Source organism: Alligator mississippiensis, chromosome 2, assembly GCF_030867095.1.
Source record: "Alligator mississippiensis isolate rAllMis1 chromosome 2, rAllMis1, whole genome shotgun sequence".
Classification (NCBI taxonomy): Eukaryota; Metazoa; Chordata; order Crocodylia; family Alligatoridae; genus Alligator; species Alligator mississippiensis.
In genome coordinates this window covers 187,452,776-187,477,217 of record NC_081825.1, presented here as the reverse complement: position 1 = coordinate 187,477,217, position 24,442 = coordinate 187,452,776, and the positions used below count along the sequence as shown (strand labels likewise).

Genomic DNA, 24,442 nt, shown 5'->3' with positions numbered 1-24,442 from the left:
TCCTAAACCAATGGCTGTCCAACTCAGAACTGGTTTGTGGACCAGACCAGAACCAACACCCCATCAGATGATCCACAGTGCCAGGTGCTGCTCATGTTTCCTTCCAGTGTGTGGGTTGGACCTGGTATGGCAGGCAGCACAGAGGGTCAGCCCAGTCTGAGTGAGCCCTGGGGCTGGATCAGCCACATGGCTTGTATTCCATATGGCACCCTGCTTGCATGCTCTGTGCCCTGGCTCCAGTTCCAGCAGGACACTGCATGGAGCATGTATCCTGTGCCATTTAGACTTCAGGAAGGCCTTCGATATGGTATCCCACCCCATACTGTGACGAAGCCATCAAAAAAGCCAGTGGCACTTTATCGTGCATCAGCAGATGCATGACGAGTAGGTCCAAGGAGGTGATACTTCCCCTCTATCAGGCGCTGGTCAGACTGCAGTTGGAGTACTGCGTGCAATTTTGGGCGCCGCACTTCAAGAGGGATGCGGATAACCTGGAGAGGGTCCAGAGAAGGGCCACTCGTATGGTTAAGGGCCTGCAGTCCAAGCCTTATGAGGAGAGACTAGAGAAACTGGACCTTTTCAGCCTCCGCAAGAGAAGGTTGAGAGGCGACCTTGTGGCCGCCTATAAGTTCATCACAGGGGCACAGAAGGGAATTGGTGAGTATTTATTCACCAAGGCGCCCCTGGGGGTTACAAGAAATAATGGCCACAAGCTAGCAGAGAGCAGATTTAGACTGGACATTAGGAGGAACTTCTTCACAGTTCGAGTGGCCAAGGTCTGGAACGGGCTCCCAAGGGAGGTGGTGCTCTCCCCTACCCTGGGGGTCTTCAAGAGGAGGTTAGATGAGTATCTAGCTGGGGTCATTTAGACCCAGCACTCTTTCCTGCTTATGCAGGGGGTCGGACTCAATCTATTGAGGTCCCTTCTGACCCTAACCTCTATGAATCTCCCTATGCTGTATACAGCACGCATGGCTAGTCCAGCCCCCACATGCTGTATGCTAGACCAGCTGAGCCTGGGGCTTTCTATACATGCAGCCCTGGTCCAGTACAGGGTACACGCTGCCCACAGCATGTGGGCTGCCCACAACATAGGGGTCCAGGGTGTAAGCTGCATGTGGTATCCCAGACCCAACCCCTTTTGCTGCCTACAGCACACGCAGTGTCAGGTCCAGTGCATGCTCCAAGTGTACTATGCAGGGCTCAGGCTAGATGCTCTGACACCCTTAGTTTAGAAGGTCCTTAAATGTAAAGGAAACAGGAGAGACTCTGTCTTTGGAAAGACAAAAGTGCCTTGGCCAGGCACTGGTGACTGGTCAGAAGGTAAAAATCTCAGGGTACAGTTAAGCAGTTTCATGAGTGAAGATGCAGTCACTGGTCAGGCAGGCTGGCCTCCCTAGGTCAGCATTTTACTGGCAAACCATTGCAGAGCTGGATAAGGGATAGTACTATCAAATAAGCTTTTTATGTGCATAAAACCTTCTCATCCAAGGCAGTGAAAGGGAGTGGGTGGGGATGTGTGTCTCGCATTCCGTTTTGGGCTAAATGGGGGAGGGTGCTCAACTCCCAGTCTGCAAGTCGAATCCAGCTCATGGTGCTGATGTTATCCAGCCCGTGGGTCCAGAAATTTTGGCAGTGGGGGAGAGGTGGCAGCGCAGAAACCCAATCCTCACATGGAGCTCAGTCCAGCCTATGGACTGACCCTGCATCACTCACCTGGCCCACATGCCCTCCTCCCCAATTCTTCTGTTTTCACTTCTTTTCTAAGAGTTGCCGTCTTCCAGGGGGCTTGAGTCTCAGGGATTCCTCAAGTATAAAAAAGACTGGTCTAGATCCTCCTTGTTCAGTTTGGATCTGGTGCCATCTAGGTTTCATTAAAAAATCCCTCCAAGACTCTTACTGCTTTTGTCAAATTAAATCATTTTGCAACTAGCAATGAATTCTGTTGGCTTAATAAATACAGCTTAAATGAGCTGAGACAGCTGCTGCTGCTATTCTCTTACTATCCAGTGCCCCTGGAAGAAGATGCCTCTTTGCTGAGTTGATGGTAGTTGTCAGTAAAACAAATGACTCCAGCAGGGGTAAGACCTGTGCAGAATAGACTCTAGGAAATGGGGTGTGAACCTTACATGATGCAATCCTGAAATGTGCCCTAGGCTGACCCCTTCTTGCATGCACATAATGGGTTAACTTTTTCTGAGCTCCAGCAATTTATCATAGAACAATGGTGACTAATGTTGCTTTGCCTGTATACTTGATTGTAATGGATTATTAATTGCTTAATGAGCAGAACTCCTGTTTAAAAATACACTGCTAATTCTTTAGTAGCCAGACCTCTGCAGATGGCTCTGATTTACGTTGGACAAAATTGACCTTCTCCTATTTACAGTCTTTTTCCTAAAACCCTAGTCCTGTAAGCAGATCCCAGTTCTTGCTAGAGTCAGCAGAGCAGGCGTGGAGTGTAGTGATTATAGAAGGGTGGGCAAGGTGACCAGGTGACAGCTGACTGGGGTCCCTTGCACCATGGAGCCATTCCCAGGAGGAGCTGGGTGTCTCAAATCCCACTAGATCTGGCAGGTGCAAAACTGGGGTGGGGCTCTAACATAAACAGGGATTATATTGCAACAAGTCTCTTACTTCAGTGTGGTCACAGAGGATGGGGCATGTATGAAACCAAGCTGAGCTGAAGAGGAAGGGGTGGGATTGGCACAAACTACCAATCGGACTTGTCTAGAGGCAGCCCAGCTAGAACAGAGACAGGTCCTCTTCGTGCTTACAGATCGATAAGTAGGGTTCTGGATTTTCTGTGCACTTCTGGAGTTGCAGAAGTTCTGGATGGCCCTAGCTTGTCACTTCGCTCTCCAGCAGTACTTTTGATTTGCTTTTCCACGTGTGAGAATTTGTCTAGCACCAGGCACTCTCTGGACTTGGAGGCCAGGGAGACTGCAGAATGGATGGCAATGTTCATCTCTGACACTTGCCAGTAAGCCTTGAGCACCTACTATGCACCCTGCCTAAAAGCTCTGGCAGCCTTGGGCTTTCTTCTGCAGTTACTCAAATACAGGAAACCTGTGCTGCTGCATCCTGGTCGAGTATGGAAGCATCAGTACCTGGTAGGGTGTATTTCCTCCCTGAAGCTCAGTTGCTTGGCCATCCAATGTGTTGGGTGACCCAAGAAATCAGCTGGCAGATGCATCCCTAGTCCAGCCCTTTCCATAAGAATGACATATTCTCCCATTCTCTTTAATAAACGAGTGGAGGTGCAACTAAATGCAGTGGCTTCCCTGAATCTTAGGTGGACAGTGTTTTCTTGCATCTGGCACTTGAAGTTTAATTAGAGCCCTGCTATCCTCAGGATGAAGCCTGAAAGCCAGGGTGAAAGAGGTCTGTGGAGCTCTTGGGACCAATCATTGCCTTTTACACTATTGTTCAGTTTTACTCTGTGTGTGTGTGTGTGTGTGTGTGTGTGTGTGTGTGTGTGTGTGTGTGTGTGTGTGTGTGTAAATTATTGTATTGTATTATACAATATATAGCATTGTAGTACAATTTTCTACATGCATAATGTATAAATTATATACTGTATAATGCACCATAATTATTGCATGGATTATATTTTATTATATTATGTATTTTAAAGTGTGTGTGCATCTTTCCCTCTCTACCCCCTTTCCTCTTATCTCTCCTTCTCACCCTTTTAATATAACTTCCCCTATATTCAGTCAGGATGGAGTATTGTGCATTTGAAAGATACATTAAGGACAAGAAAGAAAGGTGTGGAGGAGAGGAGGCAGGGTAATCATGGAAGAAGAGGAGTATGGACAGATTTTGCATATACATTAAGTTGCCTCTTAAGAAAGAGAGTAAAGGCGGAAGGAAGGCAGGAATGGAACTGGATTGCTTCAAACTTGAGATGCATCTGAAAAACTGTTGGCCCAGCTTGTTTTGTCATCTTAAACTCGCAGATAAAATAGAGTATTTCACCTGACTTCTGCTTGCACGAGGTCAAAAGCCAGGGAGAAATGGCAGCAGTAGAGCCTGGCTCCTAGCATCAGCCTGCTTTCGGTTCCAAGCTGGGTCATTCCAGCTGCCTCTTGGAAAAACACTGCCAACAGCTGAGCTAGAGCACGGGATGATACCACCCCCACCCCCTCTCCTCCCCCATTTCTAGCTGCTAAGAAAAGGGAGGGTGGTGGAAAGTCTGAGGGTTGCCTTCCTCCATGGCAGCTTGAGACATCAAGGGATGATGGGCCTCACCACCTGTATCTGCTCCCTGTAGCTGGTAGCATTTTCTCTGGCTCCCTTTCTTGTTCCAAGTAACTCCTCAGCAACAAGTGAGAACTTCCCTTTCTACTATACTCCCCTTGCACCCTGTATTTTAATTTCCCCTTCCCCCAGGTGTTAGCTTTATTACTTGTCTCTACTTCGGATGCTGCAGCTGCTGAAGCGGGGTGGGGGGAATAGACAGATTGTTCAGACTTGTCTGGTTTTGCTGCCGTGCATTGGGTTTTAGAAGAATGACAAGGAAGCTTCTCAAAACTCTGGTCACATTTCACCCTGCTACACCTGGTCATGGAGGCACAAGAGCTGGCTGGTGCAGACTCAGGCAGACAGAACTGTATCCACAGGAGGTTGCCTGCACCATCAGGATTTGTTTGTTTTTTTTTTTTTTTAATGATGGCTAAGACTCCACAGAAGCTAAATCAGCTTGCTCTGACTAGAGATGAAAGCATGCATGGTCTTCTAGTGAAGCCGGAACAAAAGCTCCACTCAAGGCAATCTCTACTGACAGTGCATTCCTCAGACCAGATGTTTTTGTTTTCTTTACACTTTAAAAAATGTAAATTTATTCTTCAAAAATGGTTTTGGGAGGGAGGCCCACAGTGAGTGACTAGATAAGAAACAAAAGGAGAAGCAGGCTAATTTTGGTATGGGCTGCAATTGCCACCAAGGCGCACTCATCTACCCGGTGAACTGGAGCCATCTGCCTCCCCCTGTTACTACTTCCTCCTCCTCCCTGCCCCCTCGCCCCCAACTAGAGAGGAGGGTTACCTCCTCTGTTCTGAAGTGACTGGGGATGGAAGGCAGGGGTTGATAGCACTGATTTGGAAGGCCTCATTCTTTCGCATATGATCTTCCTTGTGTTTGCAGCTGATAGAAGGTGCCCTGTTGGGAGAGAAGAACCATTACAATGAAATAACCTCTGTCTGGCACTGCCTACAACGTACTGAGGAGTGACTGTAGCTCCTGTTGACATAACTAATGTAAAGCCAACACGGATAACTCAAGTGCTGAGTCCACTATAATTGTGGCAGCACAGAGTAGATCGGGGCGGGCAATTATATTGGGCGGAGGGCCGCTTACTGAGTTTTGGCAAGCCATTGACGGCCACGTGACAAGCAGCTAGGGGCAGATGTATATATTAATTTTCTACACTTCTTAGGAGCCTGCAAGCTGGATAGAATGGCCTGGTGGGCCGCATCTGGCCCGCGGGCTGCATTTTGCCCACCCCTGAGTAGATGCCCAGGTATTTCCCCAGGGGCTTGGGTATATGGTTCAGCCTGTGTAAGAAGGGATGTGTTCTTACCAGTAATCCAGCAAGTTTATCATTAGCTTGTGTAGGTCCATCAAAAATTCAGCCAAGGCCTCTGCTTTGCAGTGTAGATGTAGCATCAGTGTCCAAGTGGGATCTTTCCCAGGCATTTCTCTGTTTGGCCTAAAAGCCTCTCTACCATTCTGGCTGGCAGTATGCATGCGTGTAAAGACGACTCCTCCCTAGAAGAACATGAGCTCCACAGGCAAGACAAAGGGAGGTATCACTCTTACAGTTACATAACTGAGAGTTATGTGACTTTCCAAGATAGCACAGGAAATTGATGACCTCACTGAGACCTGAACGCAATTTTCTGGTTAATGCTATGATACACCAGACTGTCCTTTCTGTTCATTCTTTGTCCCTATGCATAGCTGGGGGAGGAGGGGGAGAGCCCCTATCTATGCAAATCGAGCCCATTGTGATGTGGTTGTATATGAGCAATACTATTTTCTATGCTGACTTACACCAAAAGGGCCTGAGACTGGGGTAGTTTTGAGCTCGCTATGACCACACTCTGCTACACTTCATAGAGCTTCTGGGGTGGGGGTAGGAGGGAGCAGGATTGCTGCTGTATTATGCCATAACCCTATATTTGCCCTTGTATTTCTTCTGGGGCTGATTCTCTCCCTGGTGCACTATGACTGTGTGATAATCTAAATACATTTGTGTTGCTCAATGTATTCATCTGTGTTTAATGCTCCTCCTTTCTTCCTTCTCCCTTTTTTCCTCGTACCCTACAGGCTCAGTACTATGGCGAGATTGGCATTGGGACCCCACCCCAGAAATTTACTGTGGTCTTTGATACAGGATCTTCCAACCTTTGGGTGCCCTCTATCCACTGTCACCTCCTGGACATTGCCTGCTGTAAGTACCTCTTTCCCTATGGAGCTGCCTGGTTGCGTGGCTTCACACAGCCTTTCATTCTGTGTATTGCAACTTCGGGCACCTAGCTCCCCACTAAGCCATCACAAGGGATTGCCTAGAAACCTTCCCTCCCCTCTGGCCTGCACAAGGTAGTGTCAGTTTCTAACAAGCCTGTCTCATTGACTCCCTGACCCATGGCAAAGCCAGCTTTAGAAATCAAGTGGCAGGTAACCCAACTGAACGTGGAAAGCTTTGGAAAGTCAAAACCTTGTATGCCAGTCCCCAGGACATCTCTTCCAGTTTAAGCAGCTGCAGCTGAGCTGGACACCAGCTCTTGAACAAGATGGGGCATGTCTGTGCTACATATGGCACTGTGATTTGCAACACATCATCCAGAGGCACCCACTGTAGTTTTCATCTAGGTTATTGATGGCAGCAAAACTACAGCAGCCATTAAGTAATTGCCTAGAGACCCACGTGGCCTTCTGCAGCCTCCACAGATGCCCCAGCTGTTGCTGTTTCACTGTTTTCAGCCAGAGCTAGTGAGATTCAAGCTAGTCTGAACTGGTCTGCGTGCTGAGCTGGTCTGCACATCACAACATACGTGACCACAGTCAGACCTTACCTGCCTTGCATACCTGTAGCCAGGAACTGGAGTCAGAATCCTCTCCTTTTTTTCCTACCTTTTTCCTTTTTAATTTTGTCCTACTCCAAGGCAGGGGAGGGAAGTTGAACACTTTGTATTCTTCAGTATTGTCAGAGGAAGCCTCTTCCTTCATCCGTCTCTCTAACAGTATCCCCACTGCATCATTGCAACTCTCACTCTGCTTTTTTTTATCTGGAAAACAATGCCCTTCTCCCCTTTTGAAGAAAGGGGAAAGAGATAAAACTATTTTGATTTGGGTTCGGCAGCTCACCCAAAATAGAGGTGTGGAACTGCAGGTGATAGGGAGTGGCATAGAAGAGTAATCACTCCACTAAACTCATGCAAGGGTTTTCATCCCTACATACACAAGCTTCATAATACCTGACTGAAGAGGGAGGGGTTGAGGGGAAATAAGGCATAGAGGTAAAGCAATTTGCCTGAGGTCCTCCAACAAATCGGTGGCAGAGCCAAGACAAGAACCCACATCTAAACCTCAGTCCAGGGTGCTGTTAATTTGGAAGGCCTTTGCTTCTCTCCTCTGTTCTTGTTTCTTTGTCACACCGCTGCCCACAGTCATTCATTTTTGCAATGTCCTTGTTAGGGTTAACAAGCCATTCCACGTGTTGCATTGCCTCTTCCCAAATCAGAGACCTATTGCTCAACATGAGCAAAAAAACCAAGCAAGGCCTTGTCTTGTCAGCTCTATTAAAAACTAGGATGGTTTGCATTTTGTTATTGTGAAGAGTATGTGCACCCATGTTTATGGATCTATAATTTAATAATAACCATGTAGACATCTTTTGTAGCCATCTAGCTTGTGAATTACAAGCTTTTTTGCTGTGTGATGCTACAATATAATAAATCACAAAAGAAGGTGGTGTCAAACCCAACCACAGGAAAATGCCTTTTAAAAGCCACTAGATGTGCTGCTTAAGCAGAACGGAGAACTATGTGGAGCCAACAAATACGTAAACATGAAAGGTGACCTAGAGTAGGTCTTCTGAAGAGGGAAGGGAAACTAGATTTGAGACTTACTTCTTCTTTGCAATGCAAAGAGGTGGCCGGGTACTTGGTGCATTGTGGGGTTTTTTTTGGAAGGGCAGGGGGGATTCTATGATTAGGAATTTGAGTATGCGTAGACAGGATACTCTGACATCTAGAGAGCAAGGGCAATGTTAAGTGAGAGCTGAGCAATAGAGGAAGGACTATAGTCCAGGAGCTCAAACTATGGTTCTGGTTTTCCATTTGTCTGGGAGTTCATTTTACATCTGTGCAGAGTGAGTGAAAAATGCTACCAAACCACAGTTCCGCCTACATAGGTAGAAGTGGCTGGACTTGAGGTGAAGGGAATGAGGTATGACCATCCTCTGTGGGCTTTTTAGCTTCCTTCTCTTTGGACAGGGCCCATTTAACTCCCTGAGTAGTAAACCTTCTGAGTAACGATATATTTGCAAAAGACTTGGTGCCTCTGCCCATTTAATTAAGAAACAATCCACATCCCCTGATGTATCCCTGAGGCCCTCCAGCAAAACCAAGAAGAATTAAAATCCCTGATCTTTCTAAGGCATAAAACAGAAAAATGAGAGTGAACTCCTCACACTTTTTAATGTAAAAGTCTCTCAGGGCATCTTCATAAAAAATCGAAAGAAAGGCTTGTGAACTGTTTTTAAAACAAAAAAAAAATCTTTTGGGTAATGTGTTAAGTGTTGTAATTGAATGAATGAATGAATGAATGAATAAAAATATTGAAACTTTGTTTACATCTGAGTAGAGTTAAAGGCTCCCATGTACTTCACAATATATGCTTCCTTCTCTTGAGGCACTTAGGATGACTTAAGCATCACCCTCTTGGTTTCTAATGTCCCCTGACACACCCGCCATGGCTAGTCTAGCATCTTAATATGTAGCAGCCAAATCCTATTAAACGGACAAATTGGATCTTGTTATTTAATTCCCCATCTGGTAGACACACGTGCTAAAGCAGTCCTGATTTTAAGACATCCTGGGGAGTGGCGGCCTGTTAAGCTTGGCTGTACAGCTCCCTGAAGTGTCTACAAATTTAAAAATGTTGTTTGAAATGTAGGAAAACCTGCGTGTGTGAGGGAGGGGACAAATGAGGAATTTCTGCAACACTTCCCCCTTCCCTTTTTTGACCTGCTTCATTTAACTAGTTTATCTCTTCACCGCTTTGAATGGACACAAAGCTGTGTGAAATCTCAGCAGTATTGACTTTGCATGCTTACATTGTATCCTTGATTGCAGTGTTGCATCACAAGTACGATGCCTCCAAATCTACCACATACGTGAAGAATGGCACGGACTTCGCCATCCATTATGGTACTGGGAGTCTGTCTGGATACCTCAGCCAGGATTTTGTAACGGTTAGTAATAACCACTGTCTACTTCTGCAAGCCATTAAGGTCACCTTTGTCAGCAAAGCACATGGGATCCTTTGACTTTCCATTAGGCTAGGGGCAGAGGTAGGAGTAGATCCTGTGTCCCTTGAGTCATGCTCCAGTACTACGGACGCTTGTCAACACTGCCTCCCTCTGCACCCTAGAGGTACATACTTCTGTTCATTGTTGAAGCCAGATCTTGCTTGGTGGTCTCAGCTCAGCTCCCTCAGGGACACATCTCTACATTATATTTGGCACCTTTTTGGCCAACTAAGCACTACATGGGAAGGGAGGTTGGACTATCCTGCCAGCACTAGAGGTCCTCCCATCATTCAAAGCCTGAAACGCATCTTTCAGAAATTGGGAGTATGTGAACTGCCCTTGACCTGGAGCCAAGTCTGAGGGAGGGAACTGGATTTTTCAGAGTTAAGAGGGTAGATGCTCAGTAAATTGGGTTCCTTGGAAACATCTTGGGCTGGACACCCAAGAAACAAAATACTCAACTATCACTTGTTACATTTGAAAATGTGTGCCTCCAGCTTTTAGAAGCACAGAGGTGAAGATCAGTGGGGCATGTTCTCCTAAACTATTTGATCTCCAGTGCTGGGTTGGGGTTCCTAAATATGCTGAGAAGGGGGCCTGTCTTTGATAGACATGTACACTGTAGGTATGTGCTACCTGTCCCAGTAGAAAAGTGTTAGCCAGCACTCTCTCCAGCTTTGTGGAATAGAAAAACTGCCTCAACCATACTTCCGGTCTGGCTAGGAATAGATTTTGCCAGACCCCCACTGCCAAAAGTTGTGCGCATTTTTTGTGCATGAAAACCTGACCTACAGTACAAACATCCCCCTGGCTTATGTTAGCACCTTTTTAAGCAGCTGGTGACTGTTGGACTGACTCAGAGTAGATCTCGGTCTATGCCACATCTGACCCCCCACCCCAGGCAGTACTGCAACATGTGCCCCATGACTGCTCATGTCACCATACCAGGACATGTGGTGTTACCTGCTGAAGATCTGTCTCCAGTGTTTTTGAGAGCAACTGTACCACCGCATTTCTGACCTTCACAAGTGTGAGCGGGAGCAGGGAGGTGGGGCTTGCTTGAGAACAGGTGCCACAGGCAGTTCTGGGAGAATGACCTAGACATACCCACAGTTGCTGGACAGACTTCACAGCTGCATCTGAGTTTTCCATTAGGGAAATTGATTAATTGGCAGTATTTCCTCAGGAGGAGCAGGGATTTGTCAGCCCAGAATGAACGTGGAGGTAGAACCTTCTAAAATGAGTAGAGTCCTTCTCCATTCATAAGCCCTGTCCTGGACTTTGGGGCTCTGCTATCCCTGACTGCTGCCTCCTGCAGCCACCTCTAGGTTCCTGGCACTGTGTCAAAGAGCTCGAGGAGGTGGTCTATGATAGTGATTCTCAGCCAGGGTGACCCAGCACTCTGGGGTGCTGTGAGATTCTTTTAAGGGTGTCACTCAATTTAAGCACTGTTAGGGGTGCAAACACCTACACAGGATTCACAGGATTAAACCCAAAGATTTGAAGTAGGAATCCCTAATGTCAAAAACATTATGACCTGTTGTGGTTGTTCCAAGTTTTGTAACAGAAGAATAGCGCTAATATTTTTCTGTAGTCAAAAAAATGAGTAAAAATTAAGAGCTGTCACTTTCTAAGGGTGGAAGGGCCCTTGAGTCTAATGAGGGGTGCCGTGGGTCAAAAAGAAGTTGAGAACCATTGGTCTAGACCCTAGTTGTTCAGTTGGGATCTGGTGGCATTTAGTGTGTTTTTTAAAAAAAAAAACAACAAAAAAACCCTCCAAGGCATTTACTGCTTTTGTTGAATTAAGTCATTTTGCAATTAGTGATGAATTCTGTTGGGTTAATAAATAAGATCTGAGCAAGCAGACAGCTGCTTCCATCCCTTGCCATCAGTTGCTGCTAATGGCATCAGTTGCCAGCAGGGAGAGAGCAGTGATGTGTGTTGGGTTTAGATGAGTGAAGGGAGGTGGTTTGGAAGGGGGCTTCTTTGGCAACAGAGTGGGAGCGGTGATCCAAAGCAGCTAGCTTTTTACTGAGCTGCAATTGTGCCGGCAGGTTTCGGTGCTTTCCGGTTTAATGGAGTGAGTGAAGTGAGTCAGAAGCTTTTTAAAATGATCATTTTAAATGCCGCCTTCTTAATTAGCTGTCTGCTTTCCAATGACTCTGAGGAAGGATTCTGCACCTGAGCCACATCACGGCCAACACAGTTTACCACTTGGTTTCCACAGGGGCAGGCGCGACAATACCTCTGGGCCTAATACTTCAAGGAGCTGAGTTCACAGCCCAAAGAAACTTTGAGTTCTCAGCACCTCATGGGTTCTAAGATCAAGGGCCCCAAGCCCAAGTGGCCTGATTTGTGTGCTTTGTGCACCCCAAACTCCCAGTGAAGCTTTGACTTAAAATACAGGCTTGGGTTAACTCAGGTCCTCGCTGGGGTGGAGACTGGCATAGCCACATCAAAGTCAGCAGGATTGTGCTCTGAGGGTATCTGGCAAGGAAACCTAAATAGTAGCTGAGCAGGAATGGGAGCCTGTGTTCTTTCCTGCCCTGGTTTCGCTCAACTCCTGCCCCTCACCATGAATTCTGGTGCTCCTGAATCCTGTATGCGCCACCCAGCAGATGTCTCGGAGCACTGGGCTTCCATGGTGGAGATGGGTTTGGCTCACCAAACAGTGGATGTGCCCATAGTAGGAGAATCCCTGCTCCTCTGAGTCCACTCAAGGCAGAATTCTACCAAGGTTGCACTGACTTAGTAGAAATTTTGAGGATGGGGCTGCTTCACAGCTGCAGTAGAGAAGGTGAAGGGAGCTGGAGAGTGAAGTCCTTCCTTAGCCACACAGCAGGTATAGTAATCTGGGTATGTGTTCCTCTGGCAGGCAGACTCTTCCTGGATGTCTCTCTGGATGGGAGAACTTGGGGCCAAATCCCTAACTGGAGTAAATGGCCACTGTTCCAGTGGAGTTGATGAAACTACTCAAATTTTATAGACTGGTTCCTCTGCAAATATTGTCTCCTGGCCCCTTTCTGTTCTTGGTCTTTCTGCTGACACTACTAACAAGCGTGCAAATTTGTGCTGCATGATGCAGACACCTGTCTGTAAGGAGCTGGAGTGAGGCCACCAAGCAGCCAACAACTGGTAATGATTTTTCGGTCACTTTGTACCTGGGCAGGTGCCAAGTGAGTGACTTGGAGGCAGAAGGTTTTGTAATTCATTGCTGGTGATCTGTTAACAATGCTTTCAGTTTTGGAGCTTGCAACCCTTCCTCCATCTGGTGAACCTGACACAGGAGGTGGTGTGAGACTGCTCAGAGGCAGTTACTCATGGGCATAACTGTTCAGTCGGATGTCACTAGGCAATTTTCTGGAAGGCAGATTTTGGAACTGAAAGAGAATTGTCTGGTGCCTCCAAACATGTTCCAGGTAATGTTCCAGCTGGTTCAGGCCAATAGGGGATATAGCTCTTCAAATATTTAATTTCTGATAAAAAGAAACGAAGGGTCAGGCTGGTACAGTAATCGCTTCTGCAGATTACACTGTATAACTGACTGCTGAAGCATGTGATACAGGATGTACATCCCAGCCCTTCTGCCCCACATCCTGTTTGTGTGGCTTTTAGTGTTTCATTTTAGATGACACGTGACATTTTAGATTACCATACTTGATGTACAATTCATGTAAAAGCTCCCTGTGCTACTACCATGCACTTCTTTGCATGTGCACAACCACCCTTGCTCAAACAAGGGGACCTAGTTAGAGGGATTTTTTTTTTTTTTTTTTTTTTTTTTTTTCCAAGTCAACTAAAGGAACTGAGCTCTTCATTGCAGGGTGGGACTTCTCACTGTGATGCTGCTGTTTGGAGTCTGACTCATCCTCGGTGGACTGCTGAGGAACAATTGGGATGCTTTCAGCATCCCAGTCTCATTAGTAAAGGCACCTGTGATTTGCTTTTAAGACCTTAGGAACTGCTAAAGTGAACCCCAAAGCCATCTCACCATTGGGTGAAAGCTGGCAGGGGAGTTTCAGAGGGGCTCCCTGGTTTGTGAGTTGGATACGAACACCATAGGAAAGCAAAAGATTTCAGCTTTCCTGTTACAAATGTGTGCCAGCCCAGGTGCCTGGCACAAAATATCTAACCTTAAATTCACATCCGCCTGACTGGCAGTTTGCCATTCCTGCTACCCCAAAATAGCACTTCCATTCCAGCTTCTTTCATGGCTGCTTAGCTGAGGGGGAGCATCTTTTCAGCTGGGAATGTTTGCTATCTCTGATCTCAAAGGATGTAGTTGGGTCCATAAGGATAAATGAGAAAGGTACCTTGCTGTGATGGCCTTACAGCACAAAGTGGACAAACATGCCACAGAGGCCAACAGTTGAGAAGGGAAGTTGCAGTGATGAGAAGTAGTAGACCAAGGGGTGAGGGATTGGGAGTCTTGAAGGAGGAGAGGCTATTTGAGATGTAGGAGCAGCATGATGCAAGCACTGAAGCTTGAGACACAGAGTAAAAAGGTGCGATGTAGGTATGGACAAGACTGGAGGGCCTTGTGGCTAGAGAGCAGGAGCTTGAATGCAATGCAGTAAATAACAAGAAGCCAGAGGAGGCTGGGTAGGGAGCAGTGAGGTGGTAAAGGCAAACAGATAGTGACTATCAGGTAGTAACGGGGAGAATAAGCACAGGGCAGGCTGGCCTGCTATAGGACTTGGAAACCAGCTGGCTAATGGCAGGGTGGAGAGAGCAGGGACTGGGAGACAGCAAGCGGGGTGAATTCCAACCATGTGGTTGGACACGCAAAGAGCAGAGACAGAGGGGAATGAAGGTGGGAGGCTTTCCACAGGAGCAGGGATTGGGAGGGGGCAGTGGGCTTCTCAGGCAGTGTCATAGAGGTGCTGGGTAACAATGAGCTGGGAAGTCTCATCCTGCACATGGAGGAGATGGGACAGGGGGTGCTGGGAAGCAGTTGCAGCAGAACATATGACCCAAGGAAGGTAATGTGAGCATTTCTGGCTTGAGAGCTGCAAGGAACCAGTTATTTTGCTCACTCTAGGCAGGAGGCACATCCCCAATGGCCTGTGTTTGCATCATGGTCTCCTAGCTTGGGATCCCTCCATGGCTGCTCTACTAAGCATGCATCAGGAGTGTAATATCTATAACTGCTCAACCAGAAACGGGTGGGAATGGGGACTGACTTGTTGACTTATGGTCTCCTGTTTCTAGGAAAGCAGCTTCTCCTATCCCTGTCCTGAGACGCTCTTTTCAACTGAATATTTTTATCTCCCTTCTCTCAGCTTGGTGGTTTAAAAGTCAAGGACCAGGTCTTTGGTGAAGCAGTCAAGCAGCCTGGCATAACGTTCATCGCTGCCAAGTTTGATGGCATCCTGGGCATGGCATTCCCAAAGATCTCAGTGAAAAAAGTCACGCCCTTCTTTGACAATGTCATGAGACAGCAGCTGATAGAGAAGAACATCTTTTCCTTCTACTTGAACAGGTGACTGGGGTTTGGGTAGTACAGAGTTTGCCTGCGAGGGCAAGAGTTTCTAGTTCTCTTCATTTACTGGAGGCCTCCTTTTTATTGCCTCCCTCCAGCTTAATCCTAGCTAGATTCTAACTCTGAGCCATGTCCCCAGCAAATATAATTGGGTGCAGCTGTAGCAAGCTGGTGGTGCTGTGCGATTTGGCCCCCAAATCCTATTTCTGTGGTATGGTCTGTTTCTGAACTGTATACTCCTTTGAAGGAAGTGGGGGGAGCTTGCTTCCACTCTAGAGTCTCCTTAAATATCAGCCTACTGAAAAAGTTAAGTTCTCTAGTCCTTGTCCCATCTGATATAAACTAGCATGACTTGGTCACTGGAGCTGTGCTATCTTACACCAGTTTATCACCTGGCCCTTTTATTGTATTTCTACAATGTTTCTGACACGGTACAAATTAATACAAACCCTGCCAGGGGAGCTTTGAAGCAAAAGGCCTGGTTGTCACTGGCCAAGAGAACTCTCCTCTCCCACTGGCTCACCCTGCATTCCTCTACTGCTTTGCCCTTCAATCAGAATGGAGGCTCTTTGTGTCCTTATAGGTGTCAGTGACTACACGGAGCAATGAAGTATTGGGCCCTGGCTGGATAAGCCCAATCCAGTATTTGAAAATAGAGGGAGCTGGTGAATTCCTCTTGGGTTTGTCCACACCAGCAATACATGTGCAGTACTTGATGGGTCTCGCTTCTAGGCCTTTCAGAAGGCCTGACCTTCCGCTTTCTTATATTGGTGTGTGGCATTCCACTGCTCTCAGACCAGCATGAGGAGACAGAGAATTGGGTTTTGATTTTAAAGAGGGAAGTGGGGGTGTTGTGTACCAGGCTATGAGCTGCTTGGTGGATAATGGTTGTGTGTAGGTTCCAAGCAGGTGAAGGGGCATGGAGAAGAGGGACCATGGCACGAGGAGGTGCTGATACTCCAAACAAGTCTTCTGACTTGTGAGAGATTCAAACTCCTCTGGCTGAAAAGCATCCTATCTTTTTAATTCTTGCAGCTAAAAAGCCAGCTCACCTCCCCCATGCCCTCAGTCACCATACTTCCTCACATCTGCTCGGTAGCCTTCTTGTCTTACAGTAACCTTGAGAATTCAGTTCTGTGGGTTGGTGGCTGTAACGGAGTCAGGCACTGATATCATAATCATAGTCAGCTGCATCTGTTCTCCTTCCTGTTTCCCCCTTCCCCCAACCACCTAGAGATATTCCCTCATTATTAGTGGAATGGAGGGTTTTGGCTCCGTGCCCTGTACAGGTGCTCATCCTGCTCTGGCCACCGCACCCTCTCTTCCTAACTTCCCCCTCACTCCAGTCACCCAGACAAAGAAGAAAACACCTGCAGCTACTGGTAAAACAAGTTGGTTAGCTTTGGGCTGTCACTGATCAGTGAGCTATCTTCCATTTGCCTTCTCCTGGCACGTAAGGATTTTATTTGGATCTCAGCATTAAAGGTGTGTGGCTGAGGCTAGATGAAATTGTGACAGAATACCTTGGCCCTTGGGCAGCCTCTAGAGTCCCCTTTTAAATCCACATACCTTCTTCCCTAAGCCTTAACTTCTGGTGGACCTTTCATATTAGCATCCTGCTTTTTCATTACTATCCCCTGCACCTGTCTGAAGTGCTCCCTGGTGGTGTGGGGGGAGGTGGTAAGAGAAGGTGTGTTCCCACCTCCACCCTTGAACTGAATAGACCTTGTTTCTTTTTCAGGGACCCAACAGCTCAGCCCGGAGGGGAGCTGCTGCTGGGGGGCACTGACCCCAAGTATTACAGTGGTGACTTCAACTGGGTGAATGTCACTCGCTCAGCATACTGGCAAATTCGCATGGACCAGTGAGTTCCTCTTGTTTTTGATTGCTTACATAGACACTCACTCACCCTAACGCTGGAGCCTGTCCCAGAGGCTCATAACCCAGAGCAGAACTAGACTAGCCAAGAGAGGAAATGCGTCTAATCTCTAGTCCAGCCTTTGGCCTTCTACAATGGACTGTACTGTTATCTTAATTTCAAGTAGGCTAAATCCCACCAAACTGTGGCTCCTAGCAGCCTCACTTGCCTCCCAAAGTAGTTTGCCATATGGATGACTGATGCCCCTAGTGGGGATGAAGCATCAGAACTGCCTGCATGTATGCAGGGACAGAACAAGGCCCAAAAAATTCGGCACTTGACTGAAGGGCCCTCTTAGCATGGGCTCACACTAGTAATCACTCATCATTGTTCGGGGAGAGCCAGAGAGAATGAACATGATTGAGTGGGCTGAGCTGTGAGCCAGGAAGCCCCGAGTCCTATTCTAAACTCTGCCATGTGGTGAGGATTTAATAGCAGTCTGTAATTACAGAGTGCCTTTTATCCACGGATCTCCAGTACCTCCCTTCCTTGCTCCTCCCTGGGACACAGTTTAAGTGTAATTATCCCCAGGTTATTTAGTGTTTGCAAAGTGACTTGGAACGCTTGGCTGAGAAGTTTTCACATGAGCACAAAGGACTGGGGTATTTAATGTGAGCCAAGACCCAGCCAGCCCCCAATCACCTACCTAATGTACTTGCTCTCCTCCCAAGATGGAAATGTTATTTAGTCCTTTAACCCTTTGCTTCTCACGGTAATACACATTATAACAAAAACCCCTGTAAAAATGGGAATAAAATATCTGCAGGGAAAATGCCAAAGAATGTGAGGCTTAATGCCTCACCATCCAGGGCTTCTGGCTCCCACTCACTGAGATGACCAGGTTTTGCATGACAACCAGGTTTTGCATGACAGGCTCCAGCCTTCCATGCTTGCCCTAGGCTCTTTACCTGGAGAGCATGTAAAACAGCAAGAGTACAAAGCAAAAAAATGTTGCTTTGCCCACCTATTGCTGCCCCCCCGGCACAGACTCTAGGAAAGCAGAGCTACAGTCCTTGCCCAGCAAAGCACAGGTGCAACTGCCAGCTCAGAAGTGCTGTCACTGATGTCAGGTGGGACTACTTGCACACTTGCAGTTCAGCTTTTGTGCTGGATCAGGACTTCTGAATGTTCATGCTCTGGGGTTTTTCTCTGCCTTCCCCAGTCCATGTTAGCATGTGGTTTTTATGTGGTTCTGTTTAAGCTTCATCTCTGGTAGCTGATTGTTATATGTGCAAATTCCACTCCAGCTGAACAAAGGTGTCTCCTTCTCTCCCACACACCCTTGCATGTGTGCCTGGGAACTGGGAATCTTCTGTGCATAGGTTGAATGTTGCCAATGGGCCGACGCTGTGCAAGGAAGGATGTGAAGCTATTGTGGATACAGGAACTTCCCTCATCACTGGGCCAACAGAGGAAGTGAAGGAACTGCAGAAGGCCATTGGAGCTAAACCACTCATTAAAGGACAGGTAATAAGTCTTAGGCAGGGGTGTTCAGAGTTGCCCTTTCTTCCTTGGTGTCAAGGTCCCAGGCATCATCACCTCCTTTGAACCTTGGCACTGGCTTCTCCCCCTCTTTCAACATATTAATGCCAGGCCTCTCTTCCATGTTTTGCAGACCTTCTTCTACCTTTTCCTCTCCTCTGCCCACCTTCCCATTTCTTGTGCCAACAGCCTCCTTTCACCTCCTTTGCTCAAGCCTGTCCCTATGCACTTGAGAGAAACTCTTGACTAATAGGCAGGGAGACAACTCTGAGCATATCACCCCTGAGCTTACACCTGTCCCATGTAAGTCCCAGGATAAACTCAGTCTAGATTTGTTCTGCATCCTGCCTGTTCTTGCCTCTAGACTGCCAGCCTCTTGGGGCAGAGACTTGCTACATCTCTGCCACAGTGAGGAATGAGCTGGACATCTTGCAGCGCTGCATAGAGACTTTTGGGCAGCAGCTTGTCAATTCCAAACAGCAATCGGTGCACTTAGATTTTCTCCTGCTTTGGAAGCTGACCTCTTTCTCAGTGAGAGAGGAGCCAGTTGCTATGGAGAAACTGTAGCTCCTGAACTGTAATGGCCCTAGTCCTACATAAACAAAGACTGAAGCAGCTAGTGATGGAGTGGACTGGAGACAAATTTCCTCCCCTCATCCTTTTATAGTTGGATCCCAAGTACCCTCCTTGGAAACTCAGGGAAGGGGGTTAGCCTGATATTGGAGGACTTCTATACTAAAGTCAGGTAGGATCCAGTGGGCAGTTCTCTTCTTCATTTTTTAAATGATCGTATGAAACCTAATAAAGAATCACATCTGCATCTCCATTCTAAAATTCTCCAGTGAAGTTTAAAAATCTCATTCTTTGGTAGAGATCTATAAAATAACCTCCTATAGATCACTGCTGGGTTCAGCTTTATTAACTTCCATAAGTCTTTCTTGTAGGACAGCAGGGCATGTATTGCAATGATTTCTCTGGACCTGTCCCCCTTCAGGACTCATCTATGCCACTCAAACTTTCATTATTAATGGAGGTTGACCTAAGCTATTAAACTGATCTCAAAGGTGTTTGTTTCGTTTGTTTTCATTTTGTTTTTTAAAAAGTAATTTTTATTTTTTATTTTTTTTTCAAGAGCCTGGAATTTTCCTGTGCAAAGGGAAGAGATGCTCCCCACTGCAAAGAGTGACAATGTTTAGCAGTTCAACTTGTTTTAGCAGTTAAAGCAGCTGTCTCTAAGCTTGGTAGCCACTCCTTAAATCCATCTTTACTGGATGCAAAGATAATCTATAAGTTTAACTGGCACAAGACCTTGAGAAGTCTCCTCAAACAGAGGGCTCTGTAAGCCCCATTGCCAAAACAGGGTCCGAGAAAAGCAGTATGAAGCACCAATGGACTTGGTCTCCTGTTTTGTCCTCCTGTTCTGCTTCCAGTCTTCCATGACTTCATGCCTCTATCCTTACTTATAGTCCAGTAGCTCTTAAAGGCTTCAAGTAAGACTAGCTTCCCCACCCCTGTGTTATAGAAAGATAATTCCTACTCTGATGCCCAGCCTTGGAGTTCTTCAGGCTGTTTTGTTTTTAATTAGACAGCCTGATGAGAAATGGTCAGAGAGACAAGGTGCCTTGCCCAAGATTACATGGTAGGTAGGAAACAAAGCTGGGAACCCAGGCTTCTACCTCAAAATCCAGTGCCCTCATTATTGGGATACATTGCCTCTTGATCCATGTCCCCTGCTGCACTAAACTATGCGGAGCCCATCTATTAAAGGACACCCTTCCTTCCCACACCTCTGTCCAACCCAGGACCTCATTTGGATTTGGCTGAAGGCCAGAGGGCAGTAGTTGGTTTTGGCTGCCATTTTTAAACTGTCAGAAGGGGGTTGTCTGGAGGTGGAAGTAGACCTGGATATCTCCCAGAGGAACTACCTTTTCCTCGGCGTGAGTAGGCAGAAGCCCTTACGTGGCTCAGGTTTTGCTCCTCAGTGTACTATTGCCGTTTCCTTTTCAGTACGTGATCCCTTGTGAGAAGGTGCCGACACTTCCTTCTGTCTCTCTTGTGCTGGGAGGAAAGCCCTATCAGCTCACCGGAGAGCAATACATCTTTAAAGTAAGTCCCAAGCACCCTTCACCTGCCTCCCTTTTTTTTCTATGCTATCCATTTTCACTAGGCCCCCAAGAAAATGTTGCAGTGGGTGAGATCCTTGCTCTGCTGAACCAAATGGTAGTTTTGCCATTAACTGCAGTGCAGCACTGACTTCACTTCATCATACCAGTTCTAGGCTACTGGATCTGTGAATAGCTGTGGAGAGCTCTCCCAGTGTGTTGCAGTAGCCTGACACCACCGAGTATAGCCATGGATATAGCATATGATAGATGCATGCATGGATTGAGTCCACTATACCATCGTAATCTCTCTATCATTAGGTTTTGATTGCGACAAGGCCTGGCCTTGAGCTATGGATATTAATGATGATTGCTTTCAATAATTCCCTCTCGCTGTAGACTCAGGTTTTCAACTGGCTCTGTAGAGTGGGCTTTTGGGCTGAAGGGAAAAAGGAGATTCAGTCTTCTTTTAACATATCTTCCTCTTTCTGTAGGTTACTGTACAAGGACAAACCATCTGCCTCAGTGGATTTTCAGGCCTAGATGTCCCACCTCCTGGAGGCCCACTCTGGATCCTGGGAGATGTCTTCATTGGCCCCTACTACACAGTCTTTGACCGTGATAATGAAGCTGTTGGCTTTGCCAAGTGTAACTGAGTACCCACTGCAACTCCCCTTACCACAGCCTCTCAAACATTGGAGCTGTAGAGAGTGATTACCAGGATTAGGAAGCAAATGAGAAAATGGAAATAGATTTAAAATGAAAAAGAAAAAAAAATCATTGGTGCCCTGCTAGCTAATGTTTGCCCTCTGTTAATAAGACCACTCTAGTTGATGACTCAACATAGAGTAATCTCCTGCCCTGTTAAGTCTTCCAGCATTTTGTTTTTAACATCAACTGTCAATGCTGAACGCTTCCCACTCTTGATTCCAGGCACTAATTTCACAAATAAGAGACAAAGCTTATTAGATCCACACAATGATTCCATTCCTCCTGCTGAGAAACCATGCTGATAACATAATCTTGGCATGCACTGTTTTGTTTTTGCTTTTTACATACTCAAACTTTCAGTTCCTTCTTGGGCTGATCATGGGGAGAGAAGCTGAGTTTGTCTCAACAGTTGATCTAAAATAGATGAGGAAGAAATCGGTACACTGATGGCTTTCAATAAGCTTGTTCTAGTTTAACATTCTTAATGTGCTTTGTGGTGCTGCATTGGAGGGCATAATAAGCTGACTATGTGAGAGATCCCTTTAAAATCCTTCTGTCAAGGTTTAGAATAAAAATACTTTCATCTTCTTTCCCATGTCCATGATGGCACATAATAAGAACATATAATTGTGAGTATCCACCTCTGTTGGAGTATCTCACATACCTAACTGGGCCGTGATGAAAATAGCAGCTCCAGATTGCAGAAACCTTCAGGAAGTAGGACTAGAAAGGGGGTTGTGGTAAGTTTTTGATAGCGGTCACCAAGCTTGTATCTACAAAGGCCTGTGTTCACCCTTGAGGTCAAGCAAACCAGTTTGGGTAAATAGATGACCCAGATTGTCTTGTGTGTAGTTAATTTTTCTGCCTCTTAAAATTTTCCCAGGTATCAGGATTTACTAGCTTAATCTAGACCTGGATCTGGGGGTAATATTTTTCTTTTCTTTATTTTCTTTTTTTAAGCCTAGATCCCATTGAAAATCAAAGGGAAAGGAGGCACTTCTACACCATGTAGTTGCTCTTGAAAATTATATTTGTAGTATTTTTGGATGGATCAAAATTAGATTGATTAGCAGTCATATGAGAGAGCTGAAAGGCCTCCAGATCAGAAGCATGGGGAAGCATCTGACGTTCCACTTGCTTCTCTCAGACAGTCTCTGAACCTTTTTGAAGCCAACTTATCTCTGCTGTACACTCCTTACTCAGTACTGTAGCTTCCTTATGAAAAACCTTTGAAGAGTCCTGTAAATGTATGCCAGGCTTCTCAAAAAGAATGAGGTGTGTTCCCAGCTTTGCAGAGCTTACAGTCTAAGGGTTTAGTTGTGCACACAGACTCTCTCTTACCCACACTGAGCAAGGGCCTGTACACACAGAAGCTGTGTGCACAGTTGGGCTGTAACTAAGAGAAGACAAACGCAAAGCCACAGTCCTGAGCAGAAAATGCAAGTTGGGGTTGGTGGCAGGAAGTAGGGTAAAAATGGGTTTTAAACGAGGGTATGTGGAAGAATGCTCCAAGGCCTAGTGAGCAAATGGAGAGACTCCAGTGGACATCATTAGGTTTGGAGTGAGGCCCCAAACATTGCCAGCAAGAGCAAAGTCAGAGCTGAAGGGTGGAACATGGAGATAACGAATCAAATCCTTGACTTGCTGAGGATGCAAAGCAATGTAAATAATAATTATTGTGGTGCAGGGATTGGGAGAGACCTAATGGGTGAAATCCTAGCTCCAGTGAAGTTGGCATGAGTCTTGCCGATTGACTTCATCAGAGCAGGATTTCACCCAGGAGGTAGCAGGTTAGAGGTGTTGGGTTTGGGTAGGTGGGAACCTGTCAAAGGAGAGTGGATCCATTGTCTTCCCAGGATTGAACCAAGTTGGAGCTTGGTGTTCAGGGACAGAAAAAAGCAAGGACACAGCTGACACTCAATGCTAAGTTCCACCCTTTTCTGGCCCTTTATCCCTGCTCTGAGTTTGCTAAGAGGGTTGGACTTGGGCTCTGATAGGTTGTATTTGACAGGTAGGATCACTACTATTCCTTACCCACAGGGAGAGGCCTAGCCAAAGCAGCTGTGACTGCAGGTGTAATCTAAAGCCCCAGGAGTAATCCATGTGCTGCTCCCAGAGCTTCCTTCTTCCTGCCTATCCTTAACTGCAGCCCTGGATTAGAAGCCTAAAGGCATCTGTTACAGCTGAAGGGCAAGAAGAGGTCACTAAAAAACGCATCAAATACAGATATTTATGTGCTCCCCAGAGAGCCCCATTTTCAAATTGATCAAGGGCCCAGAACTTATTAGTTCTGCTGATTCCTGTTTCTGCTGAAGACTTCATCCGCCACGGCAATTGAAACAAAGCAGGGGTTTTTTTGGTTGCAGGTTCCCATTAATTGGGCTTAGGGTGGGAAAATCCACCAAGAGAATTGACTGTTAATTTAGAATTTATTCAGGATTTAGCTTACCCCATGGTAAGATGTATGACTTACAATGTACACCCTCTAGTAACTCAAAGGTGATAAGATTGGGCCATTGTCTATCCTTAGACATGGAGAGCATTGACATCTTGGGGAAGACTCTGACGCATGGTCAAGTTCTAAAAGACATCTGTCTTTGGCCAGGCTGGGGGAGCATTTTATTTGACATAATGTATTTGCAATGCAAAGACCAGGGAACCACTGTGTGAGCCTCTTCCTCCCCCTGCCTCTCTGCCATTGTCTTGCCTGCTTTTTCAAAGTGAACTTTAAATGCTGTGTGACTTTAATTTTGGGGCTATTAAACTTGCTGTCAGAATTATTGTCTCATGGAAAGTTGAAATAAAAATGTTATTTTTTCTCCCTTACCTTGAGAGAGAGAGATTTGTCTTCTTAGGCTTTGGGTTGATAAAGAAGTATGCATATGTGTGTGCATACATATGTTACCTCAATCCATAGGTGCCAAGTACATGGGGGCCCAAAGGTGCTGGCCCCCCTTGGGAAGAGAATAGGGTGACCACCTGTCCCTAATTGGGAGGGACAGTCCTGAAATGGGAACCTCAAGTCCCAGTCCTGGGCTGCATGACTCTGGGACAGCATTTGTCCCAGATTCCCAGTGTCATGCAGGGATCCAGGTTTTCTGTTCACCGTGGAAAAATGCGGGGAAACATTAGGTTTTTCCTTGCAAGCTGGCAGTTTCAACCTGCAAGGGGCTGTGGGGAACGAGATGTGCACACATGCACGTGGC

At 46.5% G+C, this 24,442-nt stretch overlaps 1 protein-coding gene across 1 annotated transcript in view; it reads left to right on the top strand.

Annotated features, from left to right (window-relative positions):
* The window catches only part of CTSD (cathepsin D), a 34,684-nt gene extending 10,622 nt beyond the window's left edge, over positions 1 to 24,062 (top strand). The window contains exons 3-9 of the mRNA XM_006278837.4: positions 6,334 to 6,457; positions 9,366 to 9,484; positions 14,824 to 15,023; positions 16,765 to 16,887; positions 18,264 to 18,408; positions 20,431 to 20,529; positions 21,020 to 24,062. Coding sequence (XP_006278899.1) covers positions 6,334 to 6,457; positions 9,366 to 9,484; positions 14,824 to 15,023; positions 16,765 to 16,887; positions 18,264 to 18,408; positions 20,431 to 20,529; positions 21,020 to 21,181 — 972 coding nt within the window. The 3' untranslated portion in view covers positions 21,182 to 24,062. The remainder of the gene's footprint in view (positions 1 to 6,333; positions 6,458 to 9,365; positions 9,485 to 14,823; positions 15,024 to 16,764; positions 16,888 to 18,263; positions 18,409 to 20,430; positions 20,530 to 21,019) is intronic.
* Positions 24,063 to 24,442: the final 380 nt, after the last annotated feature.